The sequence below is a fragment of the Tilletiopsis washingtonensis genome, assembly GCF_003144115.1.
Source record: "Tilletiopsis washingtonensis strain MCA 4186 unplaced genomic scaffold FA09scaffold_25, whole genome shotgun sequence".
Taxonomy (NCBI): domain Eukaryota; kingdom Fungi; phylum Basidiomycota; class Exobasidiomycetes; order Entylomatales; genus Tilletiopsis; species Tilletiopsis washingtonensis.
The window spans coordinates 320,309-343,429 of NW_020312022.1; the positions used below are offsets into that span (position 1 = coordinate 320,309).

Genomic DNA, 23,121 nt, shown 5'->3' on the forward strand with positions numbered 1-23,121 from the left:
GCATTCGGCGCGGCTTCGCCCCTGATTGCGCGCCGTCCCGATTTGGGCAAGCGACGCGTCGAGCCTGGCGCTTGCAGGCGTCGCGTCCAAACATCGCGGAGCCGGAGGCCGAGAACATCGGGTGCGGGGAGAGCAGGTGGGTCTCCACACCACCTCACTGCTTCGCTCTGAGCGCTGCACCCTGTGCTGCGTGCGTCGTGCGTCGTCCTTTATCGCGCTTCGCGAGGCTCGTTGCGCACGCTCCGCGCAGCTGGGTGGTGGTGCGCGCTGTCTTCCCAGAAACAGCGGCACACAGTGATGAGCGTCGACACGCTGTGATGCCAGACACGCCTATCTCCCATGCCACTCATCAGTCTGCTAATGTGAGAGCGAGAGCAAAGTAGCACTTAAGCCAGCCCCGGGCACCGAGCCGAGGCGCGACAAGGCCCCGGTGGAACGTGGCTGTGGGCGATCTCTCGAGCGCGCCGGGTCAGAAGCAGAAGTAGCACCTGAACCGTCTGTCTAAGCCGTGTTCGCTGTATAAATGCGAAGAATGCTGAAGGCATCGAGCTTGGACGAGCAGTGCCGTGCGGTCGCCGAGAGAGCAAGGCCGAAGAGCTCACTCATGATCTCGTCGGCGTTCGGGCTGGGCGCTAGAAGGCGCCGCCGCTGTTCCCGTGCTCGCAACGGCGGTGCCTCGAGCACTCTCGCCCCCAGGCACAAAGCCGTGCCTCGGACCGGGCCCGAGATGTGGGACCCGGAACTGAAGGGCTGGCTGAGCGCTGCATCGAGCTGAGGATACCTTGCCATCGTGAGCGAAGCTGCGCTGGCTCGCCTTTAGGTGGTTGAGATTAGCCGACTGCGGCCTCCAGTGCAGTCAGCCTCTTGCACTCGACCGGGGTGCTGCTCAAGGATGAACACGCCTCGGCCCTTAGGGCAAGCGCAGGCGATTCGGAGCGACGCGCACCGCGCCGTCCTCGCGTCGCCAGCCGCGCGCCGCGGTGCGCCAGCGCGTCGCCCGAAATGTTCGGCCTTCGCGCTTGCCGCGCTCGCACATCAATGTCAGCCGGTGTCGCTGCGCAGCCTGATAGAGAGCTCGCGATGAGGAGCTCGCTGTGGTGGGAGCCAAGAAAGCAGTGAGCTCCGCAGCAGCGAGTGTAGATGCAGCGGCAGCGCAGCAGACGTGAGCTGCTGCGGCCCGTCGTCAGCTCGGACGTCCGAATTTGAGCTCTGCTGCGTCTGGACCTGGCCGCTGCTTCCCTGCGCTGCTGCTGATGCTGCATCTGCGCCTGCACGGCGCACGCTCTTTAGCGCCATCGCCTAGCGCGGCCTCCTCCCTGCTGCTGATGCTTCGCTGCCCCTTGGCCGGTATGCCTGCGCGCTGAGTGAAGCTGCAGCGCGCAGCTGATGGTGCAGCTGATGGCGCGTGCTGCACGAGTGCAGCCATCGTGCAGACGCCGCAGCATCGAGATGAGGGACGATGCGGCAGCGCAGGCGTGACTGTCGCCGCTCGGCCACACGACTGCTAGCCTGAGATGGAGGCCTCGGCGACACTGCTGCGAGATGAGCCTCGGACGCGCGCGAGCACCGCATCGCATCTGCAGCTGCCGCAGAGGGGCCGCGCCGCAGTTCGAGAGCTCGTCGGCTGCGGCCCCCTGCGATGGCGTGCAGGCGGGCGCACGGCGTGCAGATGCCGCCGCCGCTGCGAAGCAAGCCTGCCGCAGCAGCATCAGGTGCAGCAAGCAGCCGCTGTCCCTGCAGCGCAAGCACAGCGTGAAGGGCTCGACGTGCGGCGGCGGCGTCGGACGTCGGGGTGCGGCGTTGCTGCGGCTGCGGCGGTGGGAAAGGAAGAACGTCGGAGCTGGCTGATGAGATGCGCACGCGCACGCGCACACGCGCACGCGCGCGCTGCCCTTCCATCTCATCTCGCGCAGCACCAGCATCCATCACCCGGATGAGCGGATGGGCTGCCGCTGTTGCTGCTTATAGCCTGTCACCTGCTCCTGTGCCCCTCGGCGGCCCGGAGCGCCGGGACGAGAGGCGGCGAGAGGGGCTCGGCAGCAGGCAGGAGGTGCGCTCGTGGTACGCGCAGGACGACGCGTCGGACGAGCAGGCGCGGCGCAGGCACCACGGCAGCGGCTGCACGCCTGCAGCGGCAAGCGCGGCGGGCGCGCCGCCAGCGCTGGTGCTGGCGCTGCGCCTGCCCCTCTCCGCCGCCGCCGCTGTGGCGCCTGTGCGTGGTGGCCGTGAGTGGCCCCTGCTTGCGCTCTCCTTCTTCCGCTGCTTCTCCCGCGCCTGCTGCTCCAGTGCCTGCCTGAAATACCCTCGCGGCTCGCCTGCCTGCGCGTCTCTCCTAGGCGCGACAAGGCACACGGACAGCACTCGCGCCGCGCCCTGCCGCCCGCCGGCCTTCCCCTCGCGCCGCGCCGTGGCCGCCTCCCTCTCGGGCGTGGATCTCACCGCTCGCTCTCACTCCATCCTCACTCTCTGCTCGCTCTCGCCCCCTCACGCTGCCGTCTGCTGACCCGGTCTCTGTCTCGCCCTCACTTGCGTCTCGGCTTCCCTCGTTCCGGCCCAGCTGCGCGCGTCTCGTCTCTTCTGCCGTCACCTTCGTTTCGTTGCCTCGCCGAGTGCCCTCCTTCCACACGCGTGAGCATCTGCTTGCTGCCAGCGCCGGCCGCGTGTCTGACCGCTCTGCGCAGGCATCAGCGCCCACAGCATGCTCACCTCGTGCCACGCCTGAACGATCACGCGCACCATGCCCTCGGCGACGCACCGCGCGTCGCCGCAGCACTCGCCCGCCCACTCGCCGCTGCTCGCCTTCCGCCCGCTCGCCGCAAAGGCTGCGTCGCCGCCGACCGTGCCGCTGGCGCTCGATGCCCTCACCTCGGCGTTTGGCTTTCCCGAGCCGCCGGCACGCCCGTCGCGCCTGAGCGGCGCCGAGGAGCGCCGCAGCTCGCCGCCGCCGCGCCGCCGCCGGCTGCCGCGCCATGCCGCCCAGGCGCCGGCAGCACCGCGCACACGGCGCAAGGAGGAGTGGGCCAGTGGGCTGCCCAGCGAGGCGCATCCACACGAGGCGGGCACGCGGGACCTGGAGGAAGACGAGGACGAGTACGAGCAGCAGACGCCCGCCGGCTCGCACTCGCGTCTGCCGTCTGGCGCAGACGAGCGGGCGCCCAGGCGCGACAGCGCCGGCTCCTTTGGCGAGGCCGGCGACAGCTCCTTCACCCGTCGGCCCTCTAGGGCATCACAGAGCGAAGACGCGCTCGGGCTCGACGTGAGCCAGGAGAGTGGCATGGTGCGCTCTGCCTCTGCCTTCTCGACGGGCTTCGTCTCCTCGCCGGGCTCCTCCATCGGCGAGCCCGAGGAGATGGTCGAGGAAGACTTCACCGATGGCAGTGCCGGCGGCATGAGCTTCTCCAGCGACGGCGAGTACCATCTGCCGACGACGCCGGCGTCGGCGCACGGCAATGCGTCAGGCTTTCCCGGCACGCTGCCACAATGGCGCCCGCGCGAGCTGCAGCTCGTGCGCAGCGGCTCGGAGGAGGCAGCGCGCGTGCCCGCGGCACACCGCTTCCCGCTGAGCATCTCGCCGTCTCCAAGCTACTCGGCCAGCGCACCGCAGCACGCCGCGCGGCGCTCGCCTGCCAAACGTCCGCCGCACATGCGCGCCACGAGCACGACAAGCAGCGGCAGCGGCAGCAGCTCTGCCGCAGCCGCAAGCAGCGCCACGGGCCCGCGCGACCTGCTGCTGGCGTCCGCTGCCGTGCCCGCCGGAGCCATTCGCAGCCTCACATCGCCGTCGTTGAGCGTGACTGTGCCGCTGAAGAGCGCCACGCGCTCCGTGTCGCCCGTCAGCGGCGGCTCTGCGTCTTCTGTGCCGCGCAGCCCGCTGCCTGTGCTGTCGACCGGCCCTGCCTTCCCGCCAGGCCCGGATGCCACGCTCGAGAGCATGGCCGCCGAACGGCTGCCAAACGAGTCGCTCGCGACGCCCGCGCGCCGCGCGGGCGGCAGCGGACGCATCTCGCCCATGCTCACGCCTGGCAGCGCGTCGGGCGCGAGCCTCAGCGTCAGTCCCGTCGTCTCGGCGCCTTCGTGGGAGATGCCGACGCGCGCGTATTCGCCCCTGGGCACGGCCTCTGCGAACTCCTCGCCATTGCGTCCGCTCGTGCCTCTTCCGAGCAGTTCGAGCGCCGCAACTTCGCCGTCTAGCTCGCCGCAGGACGAGCGCGTGCCTCTCCCGCCGACGCGCGCGCGTGCACATTCCTTCGTGCGCTCCTCTGCATCCACGTCGCGTAGGAAGCCGCCGGCGCCGCTCGATCTGGCGGGCCTCAGCGCGAACCCCGGCGCTGAGCCTCGCAGCGGCGTCGTGATCAACGAGCCGACGCCTGATGCATACGCGCCCGGCGCGTCGCCTTCTTTCGACGATGCTGCGTTCCACGCGCTGGAGGGCGAGAAGCTGCTGCTGGATCCCCAGACTGCGGTGTGGCCCGCTGGCGCCTCGACTCCACAAGCACAGGCCTCGCCGCGCATGCCGGGCAACCTGTCCGTGCCCGAGCCCGAGGCCGAGATGCCCATGACGGCCGCCACAGCTTTCTTCGACTTCGACAGCGCTGACACGTACGTGGCCGACATGTCCGTCGACGAGGGCACGCGCAGCAGTCGCAGTGCCGATGCAGACGAGCCAGCCCCGCACAGCGCCGGCTCTGTGCGCCTGGACCTGCCGCGCCTATCGCTGGCCTCGTCACATGCTTCGTCGGGCGGCCGCACTGTAGAGGCACCCTTCGAGTTCGACTACACGTCCGAGGCGGCCGCCGGCGCTGAGGCAAGCTCGCGCAGTGGGTCGCGCAGCGGCTCGCACACGTCCGACGTGCTTGCTCCGATGCCCGCATCGCCACGCGCCCAGCCGGTCGCCAGCGCATTTGAGTCGCCCGAGTCGAGCTACTCCACGGACTCGCCGCGGCAGTCGCAAGTGACGCCCAGCAGCTCGCGGATCTCATTCCGCACGTCGATGTTCCAGGTCTCGGTCGACTCGCCGCGGGGCGAGTCATTTGGGCCGCGAGGCACGCCCGATCTCGGTGCGGCTCCGTTCCCAGACGAAGGCGTGCAGTCCGGCGACCGTCCCAGCACTGCCTCGTCGGCCTCACCGCGTCAGAGCATCGAGCCCGTCGGCCTGCAGCCAGCGCATGCTCTCCGACCTGGGTCACTCGGCCAGCACGCGCGCCGCCCTCAGGCAATGCACGAGGAGCAGACTCCTGGCAGCAGCTCTTCCTCTCCAGCCAGGAGCGTGGTGGCGCCGCCGCCACGGCCGACTGGGCATGCATCGCAGTCTGAGCCGCTGCCGACCGGCGAGTGGCGACCCACGCCGCTCAGCGTGCCGACGCGGGCGTCCATTTCATCGGGCAACACGTCGCCCGTCGGCGGCGTATCGGCTGCACCGGCCGCAGGGCCCCCGTCCTCGCGCCCGAACCTCTCCATCCGCACGATGGACACACAGAACCGTCCGCTGCCGCCGCTTCCGCGATCGAAGCCGTCGATTGTGCCCGATACGCCGTCCTTTGGCTTCATGCCCTTCTCTCCAGCGCCACCCACCGCCGACGCTGCATACATGTCGCCTCCGGCTGTCGGCAGCTCGCACACGCCACAGAGTGGCACGTTCAGCGTTGACTCGGCCTACTCGGACCAGTACGCGCCCTTTGAGCAGGTCATGTCGAGCCGCTGGAGCTCGGGCTCCGAGTCGGACGACGAGCCGAGCGGCGGCAAGAGCAGCCGCAAGAACTCCAAGGCCAAGAAGACGGCCTCGGCCAACAGCAGCAAGCGTCCGTCTGCGAGCGGCAGCATGGGCCCGCCCGCCGCGCCGCTGCGCAAGGGCTCAGCCTTCTTGCAGGGCCTGGGCCTGCGCAAGAAGAGCTTCTCCAACGCTGCCGCGCCCTCGCCGTCGCAGCGCTCGGCCTCGCCGCACACGCCCGGCATCGCCTCGCCTGCCATGCTCGACACTGCCGCCGAGTTCCCGTTCCCTCCGGCTAGCCAGTTCACGCCCGGCTCGCCATCGGTCGCGACGCGCCTGAGCCGCTCACCTCATGTCACAGACAGCGCGCCACGCAGTCGTGCCGGCTCCGTCGCGTCTCGCTACTCGCAGAGTACCGGCAACAGCGGGCCGTCGATGAGTCATCGCCCTTCGCTGGCCAGTCTGCGCATGTCGAGCATGGACCAGAGCCGCCGGCCGTCGCTCACCGGCGATGGCGCGGAGAGCGTGCCGGCCTCGCCCAGTCTGCCGAGTGGCTTCGCGTTCCCCACTCGCAGTCGCAATGTCTCCGCCGCGGGCAGTCTCGACGCAGAGCTGGCAGGCCTGGGCATCGCGCTGCCGGCCGGAGCGCCCTACGCCGATCGCAATCGTCCGACGCACGCCAGCCGTCTGTCCAACAGCCTGCGCTCCGCACGAGCGTCGCTGAACAACCTGCGCGCGTCCAAGGACCTCGCGGCCGTCGAGGCCTCGGCCAATGCTCTCGCCGCTGCGCTGGCGAAGCGCAACAGCCAGGGCGGGCGGCAACGCTCAGCCACGATCAGCGCTGCGGATCTCGCACAGAGCCGCGCCTCCATCGCGGCTGCGACGCAAGGCGTGCTGCTGCCCGACGTCACGACTTCGCCGCCGCGCGGCGAGGCCCGACGCCGCAGCAAGAGCCAGTTCGACGAGTTCGACACGACGCCGCGCGTGGCGTACGCCTCGCTGCCCGGCTCGGGCCGCAGCAGCATTGCCAGTCCCACGCAGGCACGTTCGAATCTTTCGCGCTACGTGCACGACGATGAGGCACTCACGCGCCTTGGCTCGCATCTCGTGAGCACGGCGTCATGGGCCGACTTCTCGCCCGAGTCGGTGCCCAGCACGCCGCCCGTGCCCGCGCGCGGATCTTCCACTCGCGCGTTCAGCGGTCGCCGCTCCGACGCGGGTCTGGAGCGCCAGCCGTCGCCGCTCGTGGAGAGCGTCTCGGCAACTGCGGAGAAGCAGCCAGCACCGCGGAGGCGCCGCATTATCTACTGCGAGGGCGCGCAGATTCGTCCGCACTACCCGTCGCTCAGCGACTTCGGTCGTGCGTGGTGCCAGGAGCACCCTGGATCCGCGCTCGAGGCGGCGCGAGGACCGGCGCTCATGGCTGCTGCCCTCGCGGCGCGCGGCTACGCAGGCGCCGGGGAGGGAGGCAATTCCGGCGCCAGCACACCCTCGGACGCGTCGACTGACTACTACGGGTCAAGCGACGGCGGCGGTGGCGCTGATGGCGATGCCTCTGACCCCGGCGAGCCGTCGGGCTCCGGCGGGGCAGGCGACGAGGATGATCCGGAGGACCGCAAGGGCAACGGCGCCTGGCCGAGCCGAGCCGCACGCGACGCGCTGCTGGCATCTGACGAGGAAGAAATATCTTCAGATGACGACGAGGACATCTATGGCGTTGACCGTGCCAAGGGCAGCTCGTCGGCCCTCTATGCGACGGCCAACGCCAGCTCGATGCCGCCGACCAGCGATGCCATCGATCCCTCTGGCTCGTCCAGCCGTAGCGCCGAGTCGGATGACGTGCCGCTGGGCGAGCGCGTGCAAAATGCCGAGGCCCTGCAGTCTCGTCTGCGCGCGGCTGAGCGTCGGGAGCAGATCGCTTCTACTGCCCGTGCGCTCGAGCGCGGTGGCCGACATTCCAAGAGCGACCGCCTGCGGAAGCCTCGCGGCTTTGCGCCGGAGAAGGCACCCGACTCGTCGCCGCTCGACATCAATGATCTCATGGGCCGTCTGCAGAAGGTGCAAGTCCAGCAAGCTGCTGGCCTGCCGACGCGCGGACCGCAGCAAGTTGCGCCGAGTGGCGGCGATGTGCTCTCGTCTGCGAACCCGGCCCGCGTGCCACAGGGGCGAGCGCGCTCGAACACGACGACGGGGCGCGACCAACGTCTCGCCTCGGCGCCGGTGCCGACAGCGCCTGTGCTCCCGGCGGCAGTGCAGCAGCAGCAGATCCTGCTCCACCAGCAGCAGCAGATTGCGCAGCAGCAGGCGCAGATTGCGCAGCAGGCACAGCTTCTGCAGTCGATGAAGCAGCAGACGTCCGAGTCGGCGCCCAACTCGCGCACCGTCAGCCGGCAGCACACGCTTGCTGCGGCCTCGCGCGCGGCAGCTGGTGTGCGCCCTCGGCCTTCGTTCAACGAGCAGGTCCCTCAGCGTCTGCCTCCAAACGCGATCCCGGCCGATGCTCGCAGTGCGGCGGCCCACAAGGCGCCCACGGCTGCGCTCATGTTCCCGTCGTCGAGCTCTTCGGGCGCGTCCAGCCCTGCGATGGCCGGCACGCCGCAGCTTGGCATCTCCAGCACCATGGCCGGAGTGGTCAGCCAGGCGCAGATGACGCACCGCGCCGCCGAGCATCTGCGTGGCGGCGGTAGCCACTCGGCCTCGCCGGCACTGGGCACTGTCCCTCTGCGCATGTTCTCTGGCTCTGCGGAGCCGTCCGCGGACGGACACGCGGCGCCCGAGGAGCAGCCGCAGGTGCGCCTGCGCTCCCGCAGCATTTCGAGAGCTCGACCCAATGTCGTTGTCGATGCGCGCGTGGCGCCGCCGCTGCCGGTGCCTGTGCCGCGCCAGCAGCCAAACTCCGGCACCTCGTCGGCGTCGCACTTCTCGCCCGCCTCGGGCGGTGCGCCGGGCACGCAGACGCTCGCTGCTGCGACAGGCGAGGCCTCTCCGCGCTCGCCACTGGCGGGCCTGCCGGTCGTCGCAGCGCCGACCGGACCGCCGATCCAGCTCATGCAGCACCGCGTGTACATTGCCACGAAGCAGCGCTACGGCACGGCGCAGGTGCCGCTCGACGCGCGGGCGCGCGACCTCGTGATGGACATCACCGAGAAGGAGTACGTGCCCGTCGACGTGTCGCAGGGCGGCGGCGGCGGCTGGGTCATCTTCGACTGCTGTCCGCAGTGGGGCATCGGTGAGTGTCACGTGTGTGTGTGCCGAAGGTGCGATGCTCATCCTAGCGGACCTTCAGAGCGCCCGCTGCGCGAGTACGAGATGATCACGGACGTCATCGACGCGCGCCCGACGCCCGACGACTACTTCCTGCTGAAGCGCACCGAGCTCGCGCCGTACCTGAGCTTCCGCGCGATCCCGACGAGCTCGCCGCTGCTGGCCGGCTACGTATACGTGCAGGACCACAAGCGCAAGTGGAGCAAGCGCTGGCTCGAGCTGCGCGACCACTCGCTGTACCATGCCAAGTCGGACAAGGTGAGCCGCAGCAATGCGAACGTGCCAGGCGTAGCTGACGCTTTGCGCAGGGCAAGGACGAGGTCTTCGTGTGCAACCTGTCGGCCTTCGACATCTACCTCGTCGACACGGCCAAGATCCGCACGCCCAAGCCGCACGCCTTTGCCGTGCGCAGCCAGGACAAGATCACGCAGTTCGAGAAGCCCGAGAACGACTACGTGCACTACTTCTGCCTCGGCGACCCGGCGGCGCACCGCGACTGGGTGCGCGCCATCATGAATGCGTGAGTGGCCGGCCCTCCTAGGCGCCCGCTGCCGGCTGCAGCGCTGACCGCTTCCGCTCGCAGGCACACCTATGTGCTCAAGCAGGAACGAGCCGCGCTTTTCGTCCCGCCCGTGCGGCCCATGGTGCCTCCGCCTGTGCCCGCCGAGCCAGAGGCCGGCACCAACGGCGCCTCTATTGCCACAGCCGGAGGCCTGTCACGGCGAGGCACACAACGCCGGCCGGGCCGCGCGCCCGACGCCAGCAGCAGCAGCGACATGAGTGCTGCCGTCGCCGCCGCCGCCACGCCCTCTGCGCCCGGCGGCGGCCTCATCGGACGCGACGCCTTTGCCGGGCCGTTTGAGAAGGGCAGCCTGCTCGCCAACGCCGCGCTCAACGCGGCGCCCGAGGGCCTCGACCTGAGCCTGCACGAGCGCACCCGCTCGCGCCAGGCCGAGGCCGCCCGGCGCGCCGAGCTGGCGGAGCGCATGCGCCGAGCGCGCGCCGCCGGGCAGCCGCTCGTCGATGTGGCGGCGCGGCCGTTCTGAGGGGTGCAGACCCTCGTCCATGTCATGCTGTGCTATGCGCTCTCGGCCTCTCTCTGTCTCTCCTCTGTATTGCTAGCCACCCATGCCCGACATGACCCGCGCGCCGGCGCTCCTGCCGCAGCCGCGCCTGGAAATGCGATGCGCCGTATGCATCGCAAAGCCGCCGACTCGCCGACACGTGGGGTGCGTGCACAGCCCCATGAGATGCGCGCTGGTTGTGCGCGCCGCAGCTGCCTGCCTGCACACTCGCTGCACGCCGCAGCGATCTCGCACGTCGTGAATGAAGGATCTGGGCCGCATCTGATGCGCCGCTGCTGCGCAGAGGGGCCGGAGCCGAGGGCAGCAGCGCACGCGGCGAAATCGCCGGCGGGCGTGCCGTCGGCGTGTCCCGCTCGCGTGGGCGGGTGGCGAATTTAGCGCGACGCGAGCCCGTCTGCGTCGGCCATCTCTCGATGTGCGAGCGCAGCAGCAGCGCTCAGCATGCTCCTCGCTCCTGACTCGCCGCTCCACGTTGCTAGCCGTGCATCTAGGAACGCCCGGCTCCACGCTGACAACCTTTCTCGGATGAACGTGCGTCGTGGCCCACTCGAAATAGGCAGCAGGCAGAGCTGCGCTGCGAGATACTCCGGCGCCGCGACTTCCTCGACGCTGCCGTACGGAAGGCAACCGCTCCACCTCGATCTCCTCTCGATCTCGCCAGTCTCGAGGCGTTGTGAGATGGTCCAGCCGCGGCTGGACATGACACGAAGGTGAGGCAGCATGCTGCGCTGCCCGCGGCTACGCCGGCTATCATCTGGCAATTTGAAATGGATGGCAGCGGCCGCAGCTTGCGCTTCGACACCTGCACGCCGCGCCCACACGATCGAGCTCAGCTCCGGGCGCGCAGCAGCCTCCAGCTCCGAGCGGCCGCAGCCTGCCCATCGGTATGTGGGGCCTGAAACAAGCCTCGACGGCGCTTCGTCATGGCCTGCACATGCAAGAGTGGGGTGAGAGCGAGCGTGCGGCGGGCATTTGCGACGACGCCGTGCCGCAAAAATCGAAACGAGGGCGCTGCGAGGGACGGCCGTGCTCCTCGGACTCCACGGAGGGCGCAGCGCGGCACGCCCGAGACGAACGCCCGCCGTGACGGTGCCCGATGGCCGCTGAGGCTGTGCAGCCCTCTAGCCGTTCCTGGGGCAGATTGCGCCCCGCGGCGTGGGCCCCGAGGAGCGGCGGCGCGTCGGTCGAGGGAGGCCATCTCCGCGGAGCACGGCGCCTGCTCGGCGTCCTTGCTCGCCGCACGGGTCCACGCAGCACGACACCGACGGCGACGCATCTCTCTGCCATCGTCCGAGGCGCTGCGCTGCGACAAAAATCGGTTTGCCTCGCCTCGTGCGACACTCCGGCTCGCTGCGACGTAAATCTGCGGGCGTGCTGATGCTGCAGCAGCTGCAGCGGAAGCTTCCGCCGTGCAGCGTGCTAACGCATGCTAACGCAGCGCCGCGATGGCACCATCTGTGTGTGCTGCGTCTCAGCCTGCAGGCTGCGCTCTGCACCTCGGGCATGCTCGATGCCTCGGGCACCGCAGCGTCGAATGAGCGGCGTATTCGTCCATCACCGTCCGTCGTCGCGGCGCAGCGTGAGCTCTCGACGAAGCCGAAGCGCCAGCAGCAGGCCATCCCTTGCGGAGCGGTCTCCTTCGCAAGACAGGGGCCAGCAGCGCCTTGCTCTCTCTCTGCTCGCAACGGCTCTCGACAAGACGCCGGCTGCATCTGCATCTCAGCGCCTGCCGCCTTTCATGCCGTTGCGCTTGCTGCTTCCACGGGCGGAAGGGGATGGACGAGCGTTGCCTTGTTGCGGCTCCGGCTCGCCATCTCGCTTTCGGGCTCGCACTAGCGTCGCACGCCCACGCGGCCGGCGGACGTCGAGAGGTGCGACGCTGCACATCCGCTGCGAGGCGTCAGCAGCAAGACCACGAGCTCGCTCGTCGTCGCCGTGCGCCTCTGCCGTCTGCACGCTGCTCCGCATCCGTGACCCCCCTCGTCCGTCCCGATCGCTCGCCCAAGCCGTAGCGTGGGTCGCGGCCACGCTAAACGTCAGCGCACGGCGCAAGCGTCTCGCAACGGTGCCCGCCGCGGCCCGACTTGTCCTCGCCTCGAGATGACCACGGCGCCGGCGTGTCACGAAGCTCACCCCAGCCTCTGCTGGCTGCGCCACGCGGCGTGCCCAGCCGCGCCCAGCGAGTCTGGCCCCTGCGTGTTGCAGCGCGGCGGGAATGTGGCGCACGGCCAGCGGCGCAGGCGTGCGTGCGACGGCGGACCCGGCAGAACTGGCTCGTGCTGGGGTGCCTCGGCGGGAGATGAAATTGAATTTGAGCGAGGGTCCTGCTCTGCGTGCTGCGGATGCGCTGCTGCGGCGAGGGTGCGGCCGGCGGGTGCGAGGAGGTTGGTAGCCGCGGCGCTGCACTGCCCAGCGAGGGCGCTGATCGTGTGCCTGCAGCTCGGGCGCACGCCTGCAGCTCGGGTGAGCGCCTGCGTCTGCGCCTGCAAGGACGCGCAGTGGCGTGGTGCCCGGCCGCTCGTTGCGCAGGGCAGCTGCATGCGATGCTAGGACGCCGAGGGGGCGCAGCGCCTGCGAGCGCAGGCTATTTCGGGCAGCCGCGGCAGCGCTCAGGCGAGACCGCGCTCCGTCCTCTTGCCGCCGCCGCCGCCGTACCGAGAGCACCCGCACCCGCACCGAGGCCGGCGGAAGTGCCGCACCAAATCAGCGTCCTCGGCGCAGTCGACAGACCGCAGCGAACTGCCGCAGTCGTGCTCAGCGCTCAGCCGCGAAACAGCGGCCAGCGTGGCGAAGCAAGGCGCGGTCGCTGCACCCTTGCGCGCGCCGGAGTAAGTCTGCCGGCCAGCGAGCAGGCGGCGTTCTTGCGCGTGCCAGTGCCACCGCCGCCGCTGCGGGCGCCGCCAGGCACGGGCGCAGCGCCAGCCCGTGCCGTAGCCGGGCGGGCAAAGCAAGCTGCGGCCGCCGCACCCGCGTCCGTGCAGCAACCCTGCGGCCGGCGCCGGAGCCGCCGCCGCACGGCCAGGCGGCAGGCGTCGTCGAGATCGAGAGGCGAGCAGCGAGGGCAAACCGGCGGCCCAGCGAAGAGGCCGAGCAGCCGGCGCGCCGCCCGCGCCCACGCCAGCAGCACCAGCAGCAGCAGCACCAGACAGCCCGCCCGACGGCGCGTTCCTGGATCCAGCGCAGGTTTGCGCGAGCCGGGGCAGCGCAGCGCAGGAGGCGGGCGAGCGCAGGCGCCGTCGATCAAGAGCGAAGGGGCGCAGAGAAGGAGCAGCAGCAGAGGCAGCCGCTCAGCCTGCAGCGAACCCTCGAGGCGCCCTCGCCCGCCGACCCCGCGCCGAGCAGCTGGCGTCGCCCTCGTCCTGCCGCCTGCTCGTCCGTCGGGTCTCACCACCAGCACCGCCTCCTGTCGCATTCATCCGGACGCGCCGCGGCGCCCCCTCATAAGCGCTGTGCGCCGCCGTGTCCACCTCCCGCTCCGCTCTCGCCCCCGCTGCTCTGTCCCGTCCCGCTTGCCCGTCCATCCGTCTGCCCGTCACTGCCTCTGCCTCTTCTTCGCCTACTCTCTCTCTGCATCCATCCTCTCATCCTCTCCGGACCCATCGCACATCACACTCTGCGCCACGACGCACAAGGTGGCCCGCGCACACGCCGCACTCTGCCACCGCCTCGTGTGCCCGCTCGATCGAGCTGCGCCTCGGGCCGGCCAGCCTCCTCGTCGCGCCCGCCTCTTCCGCCTCTGCAGGCAGCCGACAGTGAGTGCAGTGCCCACTCGGATCCGCCGTTGCCGCTGCCGCTGCCGAACTGCCCGAGCTCGATCCGACCGACTGTGCACGAAACGCCAGGAGAAGGGCCGTAGCGCCGCACTGCCGCACGTGGATGTCAGACCCGCACGGATGTCGAGAGGGCAGCACGCATCCACGATGGCGTGTCGCCGCCGCCCGACGTCCCTTGGAAGCTGGCTCGGCCGTGCCCTCGCGAACGCGTCGGGTGACGCGGCCTGCTCGCGTGCTCTCTGCAGAAGCGGGCCGTGTTCCTGATGGAAGGCTCGTGTTCGCTGCGGAGGCTCTTCAGCGGGCGCGCGAGATGTTGCGTGAGCCCGATTGGGGGCAGAGTGCAGCCTAATCGCAGGCGCCCGCACGCTCGGATGTGCGGAGCCGAGCATAGTGGTTCGCACGCGCGAGATCCGCGGCGCCAGCGTCTAGGGGCTTGCCTCGCGCAGCCACACGAACACTTCCGCACGACGCAGCGATGCCACGACGCTCGCGGCGCGCCGCAGAGCTCGGGCAGGCTGGCCAATCAGTCGCGGAAGGCCGAGCTGCTTTGTGCCTCGATCTGGCCAGGCACATTCTTATTTGTCGGAAGCCCTCTCGTGAGGCGAAGAGAAGCGTTCTTGGCTGCCGAGCAGCCGGCCGCGTGACGCCCGCTCAAGCATGGCCTCGTCATCTCGCCTCTCGGTGTCTCTCAAAAGCTCACACTTCCTATGCCCCTCGCAGCATGGCTTCTGCGCTTCCACCACCTGCGCCGTCGCTGCCTAGCCATCTCGACATGTCGCCGCCGCCTGTTCCGTCCTCCGAGCGGCCCACGCTGCCGTCGATCGTGACGCAGAGCCGCCTCTCTGGCACTGCCGGCGCGCCCTCCGAGCCGCCGAGCAGCGGGCCGTCGACGGTGTCGCGCTCGTCGGCCGTGGCGAGCGTGAGCTACATGCCGCGTCCGCGCTCGAGCTCGGACGTGCGCCTGCCGCCCATCGCATCTTTCCTGGCCGGCAGCCTGGGCCAGCAGGCTGGCCCCTCGTCGCTGCAACAAGGTCCGCCGCGCCCATCTGGCCTCTCAATGCTCGTCGGTGCGGATGCTGGCGCTCGCGGCCGCCTCAGCGGACCCGACTCGCACCCTCCGCCGGTACGCCGCACAGCACCGCGTCGGCCGCGCAGCAGCGAGGAGGCCGGCGCTGCGCGGTCTTCCTGGGCCAGTGCTCCCTCTGCCTGGCCTGGCGGCATCTCGGCGGCGCCCTCATCGTCGTCGAGCTACACTGGCCGATCTCCCGATCTGCGCGGCTCTGTGTCTGGCCGCGCGAGCCCGAGCTCGGCGGGCACGTCGCCTCGAGGACCATGGACCAGCGACAGTGCGTCGCCACTTCCGCGTTTGAGCGCCTCCGGCGCGGCAAGCGGTCCGTCTGCCTATCAGACGCTGCGCACCCTGTCTCCGCCGACTTCCTATCCTTCGCTGCCTGCCGGCTCGCTGTCTCCAAGCGAAGCAGGTCCGACGCGGCGCCGCTGGTCAGGCTCCACGCCACTGCACTCCTCGCCGTACCCGCGGCTCTCGCCCAACACGGCAACGCGCGAGGTGCGCCAGCGCCGCAACACGGATAGCAGCTACGGGCAGGAGCGGGAAGAGGCCCAGCTGGTGCACATGCTGCATCAGGTGCGCAGCGCCAATGCCCAGTGCGGCCTCGTGCTGCCTGGCTCGCCGGCGCTCTCCGACGACGAGCACTCGCTCGTGTCGGCGCTGCGCGGCGAGCTTCTGCGTCTGCGCATCTATGATGCGCCGGGCGCAGCACGCCTGGCAGCCGACGCCGGCCTCACGCTCGACGACGCTCTGGCGCCGTACGACAGCTCGAGCCACGCCGGCAGCTCGCGAGCCTCGCCGCCGAGCCCCATGAGCCCAGACATGTCCGCGCCGGCCGGCATGGTCGGCATCGCGGACGTCGACATGGCCGACGGTCCGCTCTCGCGCAAGGTGAAGCCGAAGCATGCGCCGCGCCGCGTGCGCAAGCGCGAGAACGAGCACCACCAGGCATGTCTCGGCTGCGACGCTGCCGAGACGCCAGAGTGGCGCAAGGGCCCGATGGGCAACCGCACGCTGTGCAACGCCTGCGGCCTGCTGTACGCCAAGCAGATCCGGCGCAAGGCCAAGGAGGCCACTGCTGCTGGCGCGCAGGCGCGGTCCGCTGCGGCCGAGACGGACGAGGACAAGCACGCCAGTCTCGAAGAGCTGCGCGCCGCCGTGCGTGCACGCTCATCCTCGTCGGCGTCGACGACGACTGCGCCGCCGCCGCCGCCGCCGTCTGCTTTTCTGCAGCGCATGGGCCCTGGCCCTCGCATGCGCGACGAGACCATCGACAACAGCCCGGTGCATGCACGCACGCTGTTCGCCGACGACCCGGCCGGCCGCGCGGAGCCTCCGCGCGGAGGGCACCCGTATGCGGACATGCCGTACGCACGCGCCGGCCTGCCGCCGCTGTCGAGCTTCTTCTCGGACCCGAAAGGCGCTGCTGGCGAGCGCCCTCTGCCGCCGCTGCCACACGAGCACCCTGCTCAGCGCCTGCCGCCCCTCGCTGCCGGACAGCGGGCCACCTGGACGATGGCGCGGCCGCCGCACGACAGATCCCCGTCCCCTTCCCGATAGCGGCAAGTCTGACGCACTCTTATACACCACGCTCCTGCTCTGCCGGACCCTCGCATCTTCTCCACCTCTGCATCCAGCCTCGACAGCACGCGCAGCGCGCCACACACACACCACGTTCCTTCTCCTGCCGCACCGGTGACCCACTCAATAAACGCCAGTGGACGCCGCCTTTGCTCTGCGTGATGGATCGATATCTGATTGACTGAGGCCAGGGGCTGATGCTGCCGTCCGTGAGGAGCCGCCGTCTTAGACGGTAATTTGCGTGGCGTCGAGGTTGAGAGCGTGGAGCTGCGCCGCGGCGTTCAGTCAGGTGGGCTTGCAGCCTGCGCACGTCTCGGCTCACCAGCAGGTTCACGTTGCGGATGCGCAAGTCGCCCTCGCCGGCACTGCCTGTCCGCTCGGCCCACTCCTTGGCGGCAAAGACGTTCTCGAGAATCTTGTCCTTGAGCTCCTGCACGAGGATCTGCTGCTGCGCCATCGTCGAGCTGACGGCCAGCGCGGCCATCAGGTTCCACACCGGCTCGTCTTCGGCGTCGACGTTCTTCTCGGCCGCGGCGCCGCCGGCGTAGTACGACGTGCCGAACGGCAGCGCGGCGCGCACACGCGTCGATGGGAAGAGCGACGGCAGGACGCCAACGGTCGTGAGGCGCGAGAAAAGCAGCCCGAAGATCTCGGACCACTGCGTCGCCTCGTCGGCCGTCGGCGCGTCGACGCCCGAGGCCGCAGCGCCGCCCTGGCGCAGCGTCTCGGCGCGCGAGAGGAAGATCGTGAGGAACGCAATGCCCGGCTGAGGGAGGGCAAGAGTGTCAGCGCCGTACAGGCATGCCACCTCACGTAAGACGTACCTTGGTCTGCGCCACACGGATCAGGTCATTGCGCTCGACGAACAGCGCCAGCATGCCCGACACGATGCGCATCGGCGCGGTGGCCATCAGGCCAAGCATCGCCGGCACAACGGCCGTGCCGAAAGCGTCTGTTTGCCGCACGACCTCCTTGCGCAGCTCGCGGATCTGGTCGTTCTGGCCCTCGACAGGCAGGTCAAGCACCGCCGCCTGCCGCACGACGTCGAGCGTGTCGAACGACGCGACGACGAGCGTGAGCGCCGTGAGGATCTGCTCCTGGCTCAGATGCCGCAGCGCGCGCGGCAGGATGCGCTTGCCCTTGACGCTCGAGAGCAGGCTGATGAACGGGTGCGGGTCGCTGACCTCAAGCGGCTCGAGCACGCGCAGCTCCGACCAGAGCGTCGCCACGAGCTCCGTCTGCTGGGCAGTCCACGCTGCCATTGCCTCCGCCTCGGGCTCGTTGCTGCCAGGTGCGGGCCCAGGCACGCTCCGCCGCAGCTGCTCCAGCGCGAGCAGCGTGTCGTAGAGCTTCTCGAGGATGCGCAGCACGACGTGACGGCCGAGCGGCGGGCGCTTGCCGTCGGGCAGGATCGCCTCGTGTGCCAGACTGGCGCCTTGCAGCGCCGCACGAACGGCATCCTGTGCGCTGCCGGCGCCCTCCTCGACACCGTCAGCCGCAGCCTTCTTGGCGCCCGGCGTCGGCGTGCCGGAGCGCGCATCGACCTGCAGCATCTGGCGCGGCGCCTTTGCGCTCGACGTGCCCACGCGGCCAAGCGCGCCCTCGAGCGCCGCACCCGCTGCGGCCTTCTCGCTGCGCTCCTTGCGGTTCTGCACAATGCGCTCGACCTGCGCCTGCATGCGCGCCATGGCCTGGTCGCGCCCGCTGCGGCCCTTGCGGCCCTTGGCCGGACCGCGCGGCGGCGCCTTGTCGCCGCTGGCGGCAGCCGCACCCATCAGGCCCGGGTTGCCCGCCGCGCCGGCGCCGGGCCCGCGCAGCTGGAAGTAGATGTGCGCGTAGAAGTCGTCGGCGTACGGGTCCTGCGTGACGAGGCCGGAAACCTGGATGCGCGTGATGAAGTCCTTGTCGGAGAGCGTCATCAGGTTGTTGTAGTTGGACTGCGGCGGGTCAGCGGGGGCGGCACCAGCGGGCAGCAGCGTGACTCACCATCGCCTGAATCTTCATGGCGCGGCGCGCCAGGCGCATCTCGGCGCGCTCGATCTCCTCGAGCACGCCCATGGCCGGGCGCGACGCGGCCTCCTGCTCGTCGGGGCGCAGCAGGCCGGGGAACTGCGCGACGACGCCCTCGAGCGACGCAAACTGCGCGTGCGGCGGCAGACGCAGGATGATGTCGCGCACGGGCGCGGGCAGCGCATCGAGCATGGCACGCAGCTGCGCCATGTGCTGGGCGCGCGCGGCGGCGTTGCGCTCGGCGGCGGCATGCATCGCAGCAGCGGCCGGCGGCATGCCGCGCGGCAGACCAGACGGCGCACCGTTGCGGAAGTCCGGCCCATCGAGCGGCGCGCCCAGCGGCGGGAAATGGCCCGGTCCGGTGGGCATGGGCGGTTGGGCGCCGAGCGGCGGGAAGCCAGGCAGCTGCGGCGGACCCTGCTGCATCTGCGGCGGCGCCTGTGACGCAGGCATCTGCTGCGGAGGCTGTTGCTGCTGCTGCTGCTGCTGCTGCTGCTGCATGGGCTGCGGCGGCGGCTGCGACTGCGGAGGCGCCGCAGCGGCACTCGCGCGCTGTGCGTTGGCACGCATCTCAGCCTCGACCTCCTCCAGCGTCAGCGGCGCGCCGGGCTGGCGCGGCGTGGGCGTGGCCGGTCCCTGAGGCCTGTGCTGCTGCTGCTGCGGCTGCGACTGCGGCTGCTGCTGCTGCTGCTGCTGGAAGGCAGCGTCAGGGCGCGGCTGCGCCTGTCTGCGCAGCTCGGCCTCGACCTCCTCAAGCGTTCGAGCCTGGCCGAAGGGCGCGGACTGCGGTACAGCCGGCGGCTTGGGAGCCGAGGGCGGCGGTGCTACACGCACAATGTCAGCGCCGGTGCTGCGTGGCCCCTGCTCGGCACACTCACCGCCCCAGACCTCCTGCCGCGGCGGCAGCGACGGCGGCAGGCCCCAGAAGTCGTCGAGCGTCGAGGCAAAAGCGGCATCGTTGGCCTTGCGCGGCGCCGCCGCGGGCAGGCCGAGGTGCGCCTGGGCGTTGGCGTTGGTCTGGCCGGCAAAGTCAAAGTCGCGGCCTGCCGTCACCTAGAGTCAGCTCCACTGGGCAGGCGGGGAGCACGCCGCGCCACGCACCGACGTCGGCGACGCCAAACGTGTCGTCGTTGAGCTCGTCGCCGCCCTCGTCGAGCAGGTCGCCGAGGCCGTCGTAGCCGTCGCCGCCCCACGTGTAGATCTCGACGTCCTCGCGCGCGCCGAGGGCGAGGCCGCGGATCTTGGCGTCGAGGGCGTCGTCGGGCTCGTCGTCGAGCTGCGGCGGCGACGCGGCGCGGTCGCGCGGCAGGGCCGTGTCGAAGCCGAAGAAGGACATGGCGGCGGCGGTGCGCAGTGGGTGCACTGGGCTGCTCGTCGTCGCGGGCGGTGGTCGGGAGGGGCGCACCGCCGGCTGCAGCGGGATGGCGGCGTCAGAGCAGCGGCCGTGCGCTGTGACGCGCGGCTGAGAGAGACTGCCTCGGCGGCGCGATGGCGGGCCTTGGCCGTCGTGGCCAGGTGGAGCACAGCGTCACGTGCGGCGGATTTTTGGAAGCCTGCGCCCCCTAGGCCGCCCTTCCTTCCAACGCCGCTCCGCTCTCTCCACCACACCGCGCCATGCCGCCCAAACGCCCCGCACCCACGCCCGAGCGCCCCAGCGCCACCGTCTTCCGCCAGTCGGCTGCCAAGCGGGCGCGTGGCGGCAGCAGCAGCGCCGCCGCCGCCGCCGCCGCCGCCAGCAGCAGTGCCGCGCCGGCAGCCAAGGCGTCGCCTGCACGAGCACGTCCGGCCGCACCCACCGTCGCTGCCGGCAAGGCCAAGGCCAGCAACGGCCGCGCAGAGGCCAAGCCGAAGCCGCAGGGCAAGCCGCAGGGCAAGCCGCAGCACGCCCAGCGTGCCGCCGCAGCACCGGCGGCAAAGGCGCCCGCCCCGAGCAAGGCGGCCGCGCCGCGGCCTGCTGCGCCGCCCAAGCCGGCGCCCGCTGCGACCCCGCTGCCGCCTCGCCGCCCGGCCGCCGCCTTCCGCATCCTCGCCGGCTCGTACGAGCGGCATCTCTACGGCCTCGCCGTGACGGCAGCACCGGGCGCGACGGCAGGGCAGCTCTCGCTCGTCCTCACGCCACAATTCGCGTTCCCCGCCCACCCGAGCGCCATCACGGCCGTCGCCGCCGCCGAGGACGCAAAGTGGGGCGCGAGCGGCGCGTCGGAGGACGTGGTCAAGGTGTGGGACCTGCGCAAGCGCAAGGAGGTCGGCGTGCTGCAGGGCCACACGGGTGCGTGTCGTGGCTTGGGCGCCGCTGGCTATCGCTGACCTTCGCTCTCAGGCACCATCACGGCGCTCGTCTTCCCGCTGCGCACCTATCTGCTCTCGGCGTCGTCGTCGGGCGAGCTGAACCTCTACCGCACGCGCGACTGGTCGCTGCTGCGCACGCTGCGCGGCCACACGGGGCCCATCCGCGCCATTGCGCCGCACCCGGGCGCGCGCCTGGCGCTGACGCTCGGCACGGATGCGCACCTGCGCGCCTGGGACCTGATGCGTGCCCGCGCCGCCGGCTCGACGCGCCTGCCGCTGAGCCGCACGGAGATGCCCGAAGATGTGCGCTGGGCGCACGACGGCCGCTCCTTCGTCGTGCTGGCACGCGGCGCCGTGCTGCTCTACGACGCCGCCATGCAGCTCAAGGCCGAGCTGCGCACGCCGCGCGAGCGGCCGAGGGAGCGCGCGACGTGCGTGTGCTTTGCGCGCGGCCGCAGCGACGCCGAGCCGGCGCTGCTGCTCGCCGGCACCGAGGACGGCGTGGTGCGCGTGTATGCGCTGCCGGAGGGCGAGGGCGAGCTGCGCGAGGTGGGCAAGTGTGTGGGGCACGCCAACCGGTGAGTGGCAGGCGATGCGCAAGACGCCCAAACGGGAGCTGACAGGCTTGTGCTACAGGGTAAAGGCGATCACGACGCAGTCCTTCTCCCTGCCGCAAGGTGGCTCGACGGAGCTGTGCATCAGCATCAGCACCGATGGCAAAATCCGCGTCTTCGACCTGGCCACGTTCCTCGGCGCGACGGGCGATGTCGCAGAGGTCTCTGCGTGCGCGTCCCACGACACACGCGGTGCCCGTCTCATGTGCCTGGCAGCCGTCTCGGGCGACGCGTCAGGGCAGAGCGCCGAGCAGGGCGCCGACGAGGAGGTGCTGGCGAGCTCAGACGGCGAGGAGAGCGTCGGCGGCGACGAGAGCGACGTGCAGAGCGACGACGACGACGAGCTGGACCTCGACGTCACACTCGATCCGGCCGAGGAGGCGGAGCTGCGCGAGCTCATCGAGCAGGTGCGCGCGGCGCGGCGCAAGGGCGTGCGCGTCGAGGGCATGAGCGATGAAGAGGAGGACAGCGACGAGGACGGCAGCGAGCTGGAGGAGGAGGACGAGGAGGAGTCCGAGGGCGAGGCGGAGTAATGACAAGCCTGTCACACAGACATCGCTGAGACGGATCACATTGAGGCGAGGTGCGACATGGCGGGAATATGCAGAGCAGGACGATGCCTGTTGCGGGAATGAGTGCGATGCGGTGCTCAGAGCTTCGAGCTCGACGGGCCATACGCGTACGGGCCGCCCCTGGTGCGGTCAGCAAGAGCTGCGGGCACGGCTGCCGCCACGGCGACTCACTTCTCGAGCGCACGCTGGTACGCCGGGCGCTCCTGGCAGCGCTTGACGTACTCGACGAGCGCCGGCGGCGTCACGGGCGAGCGGCCGCCCATGACGCCCGTCTCGAGCGGGAAGAGCATCTGGTAGTCGGCGGCCGTCTGAGGCGTGGGATGAGCAAGGGCACGGACGGCAGCAGTGCGCAGCGCCGGGCTGTGGAGCACTGCCAGCTCACCGGGTTGCCGTCCTTGTCGCCGCCGGCGAACCACGCGGCGCCGCCGCCCTTCTTGTCGAGCTCGGCACCGGCGAAGCTGATCTTGCTCTTGAGGTCGGGGTCGATGAAGCCGCCGATGACGCTGCCGCAGATCATCTTGACGAGCGGGCGCACGAAAAACGGCGACTGCGTCGGGAGGAGCGTGCCGAAGAGGAGCTTGAGCACGAGCGTGGGCATGAGCGAGCCTGCAGGGAGTGTCAGGGCAGCGCGCATTTCGGGCACGCTGCAGCGACGCACCCTCGGCAAAGTGCGACCAGAACGAGTCGTCGAGGCGCGCATCGGGCGACGTGGGCACGCCGCGGCCATCGCCGTACGTGGCGATGAGGTACTCTGCGAAGTGCAGTTGGCGTCAGCAGCTGCACGACCGCCGAGCAGAGTAGCAGTTGCACGGCCACTGCGCAGCACCAGGCAGCATCTCGCCGCGCTGATCCGGCTAGGCCGCTGCACCCCGCCACGCACCGACGATGGCGCCGCTCTCGGCGACGGTGCGTGCGCCGTCGGTGATGACGGGCGCCTTGCCGAGCGGGTGCACGTCGCGCAGGCTCTGCGGCGCGCGGCGGTCGGCGCCGCGCTTGTGGTGCTGGATGGTGTACTGCGGCGAGGATGAGCGTGGGGTGCAGCGCTCACAGCGGCCCACACACCTCGACGCCGAGCTCCTCGAGCAGCCAGAGGATGCGCTGCGAGCGCGAGTCGTCGAGGTGGTGCACGACGATGGGCATGGCGGGCGAGGGCGGGG

The 23,121-nt window shown here is 70.7% G+C and overlaps 6 protein-coding genes across 6 annotated transcripts; 4 read left to right on the forward strand and 2 right to left on the reverse strand.

Annotated features, from left to right (window-relative positions):
- The first annotated feature begins 2,965 nt into the window (after positions 1-2,965).
- FA09DRAFT_363248 (hypothetical protein) lies at positions 2,966-10,157 on the forward strand. The gene is made up of 4 exons (XM_025745566.1): positions 2,966-8,936; positions 8,994-9,229; positions 9,280-9,491; positions 9,555-10,157. The coding sequence occupies exons 1-4, from the start codon at positions 3,275-3,277 to the stop codon at positions 10,015-10,017; spliced, it is 6,573 nt and encodes a 2,190-aa protein (XP_025595364.1). The 5' UTR covers positions 2,966-3,274; the 3' UTR covers positions 10,018-10,157.
- A 1,117-nt stretch (positions 10,158-11,274) lies between these two features.
- Positions 11,275-12,377, forward strand: FA09DRAFT_159809 (hypothetical protein). The gene has a single exon (XM_025739232.1). The coding sequence runs from the start codon at positions 11,483-11,485 to the stop codon at positions 12,158-12,160; it is 678 nt and encodes a 225-aa protein (XP_025595365.1). The 5' UTR covers positions 11,275-11,482; the 3' UTR covers positions 12,161-12,377.
- A 2,173-nt stretch (positions 12,378-14,550) lies between these two features.
- FA09DRAFT_341551 (hypothetical protein) lies at positions 14,551-16,458 on the forward strand (the record flags this gene model as incomplete). The annotated part of the gene is made up of 1 exon (XM_025744462.1): positions 14,551-16,458. The coding sequence occupies one exon, from the start codon at positions 14,551-14,553 to the stop codon at positions 16,456-16,458; it is 1,908 nt and encodes a 635-aa protein (XP_025595366.1).
- Positions 16,459-16,621: 163 nt separating this feature from the next.
- On the reverse strand, positions 16,622-19,917 carry FA09DRAFT_332493 (hypothetical protein). The gene is made up of 6 exons (XM_025743473.1): positions 19,591-19,917; positions 19,368-19,532; positions 18,466-19,313; positions 17,304-18,416; positions 16,802-17,245; positions 16,622-16,746 (listed from the first exon to the last, which is right to left on the reverse strand). Exons 1-6 carry the CDS (start codon positions 19,823-19,825, stop codon positions 16,705-16,707), a joined length of 2,847 nt encoding a protein of 948 aa, XP_025595367.1. The 5' UTR covers positions 19,826-19,917; the 3' UTR covers positions 16,622-16,704.
- Positions 19,918-20,103: 186 nt separating this feature from the next.
- Positions 20,104-21,951, forward strand: FA09DRAFT_323228 (WD40 repeat-like protein; the record flags this gene model as incomplete). Its single annotated transcript, XM_025741080.1, has 3 exons — positions 20,104-20,758; positions 20,810-21,356; positions 21,415-21,951. 3 exons carry the CDS (start codon positions 20,104-20,106, stop codon positions 21,923-21,925), a joined length of 1,713 nt encoding a protein of 570 aa, XP_025595368.1. The 3' UTR covers positions 21,926-21,951.
- Positions 21,952-22,041: 90 nt separating this feature from the next.
- On the reverse strand, positions 22,042-23,104 carry FA09DRAFT_341554 (glutathione S-transferase-like protein; the record flags this gene model as incomplete). The annotated part of the gene is made up of 6 exons (XM_025744463.1): positions 22,042-22,084; positions 22,136-22,272; positions 22,347-22,570; positions 22,623-22,715; positions 22,845-22,977; positions 23,027-23,104. The coding sequence occupies 6 exons, from the start codon at positions 23,102-23,104 to the stop codon at positions 22,042-22,044; spliced, it is 708 nt and encodes a 235-aa protein (XP_025595369.1).
- Positions 23,105-23,121: the final 17 nt, after the last annotated feature.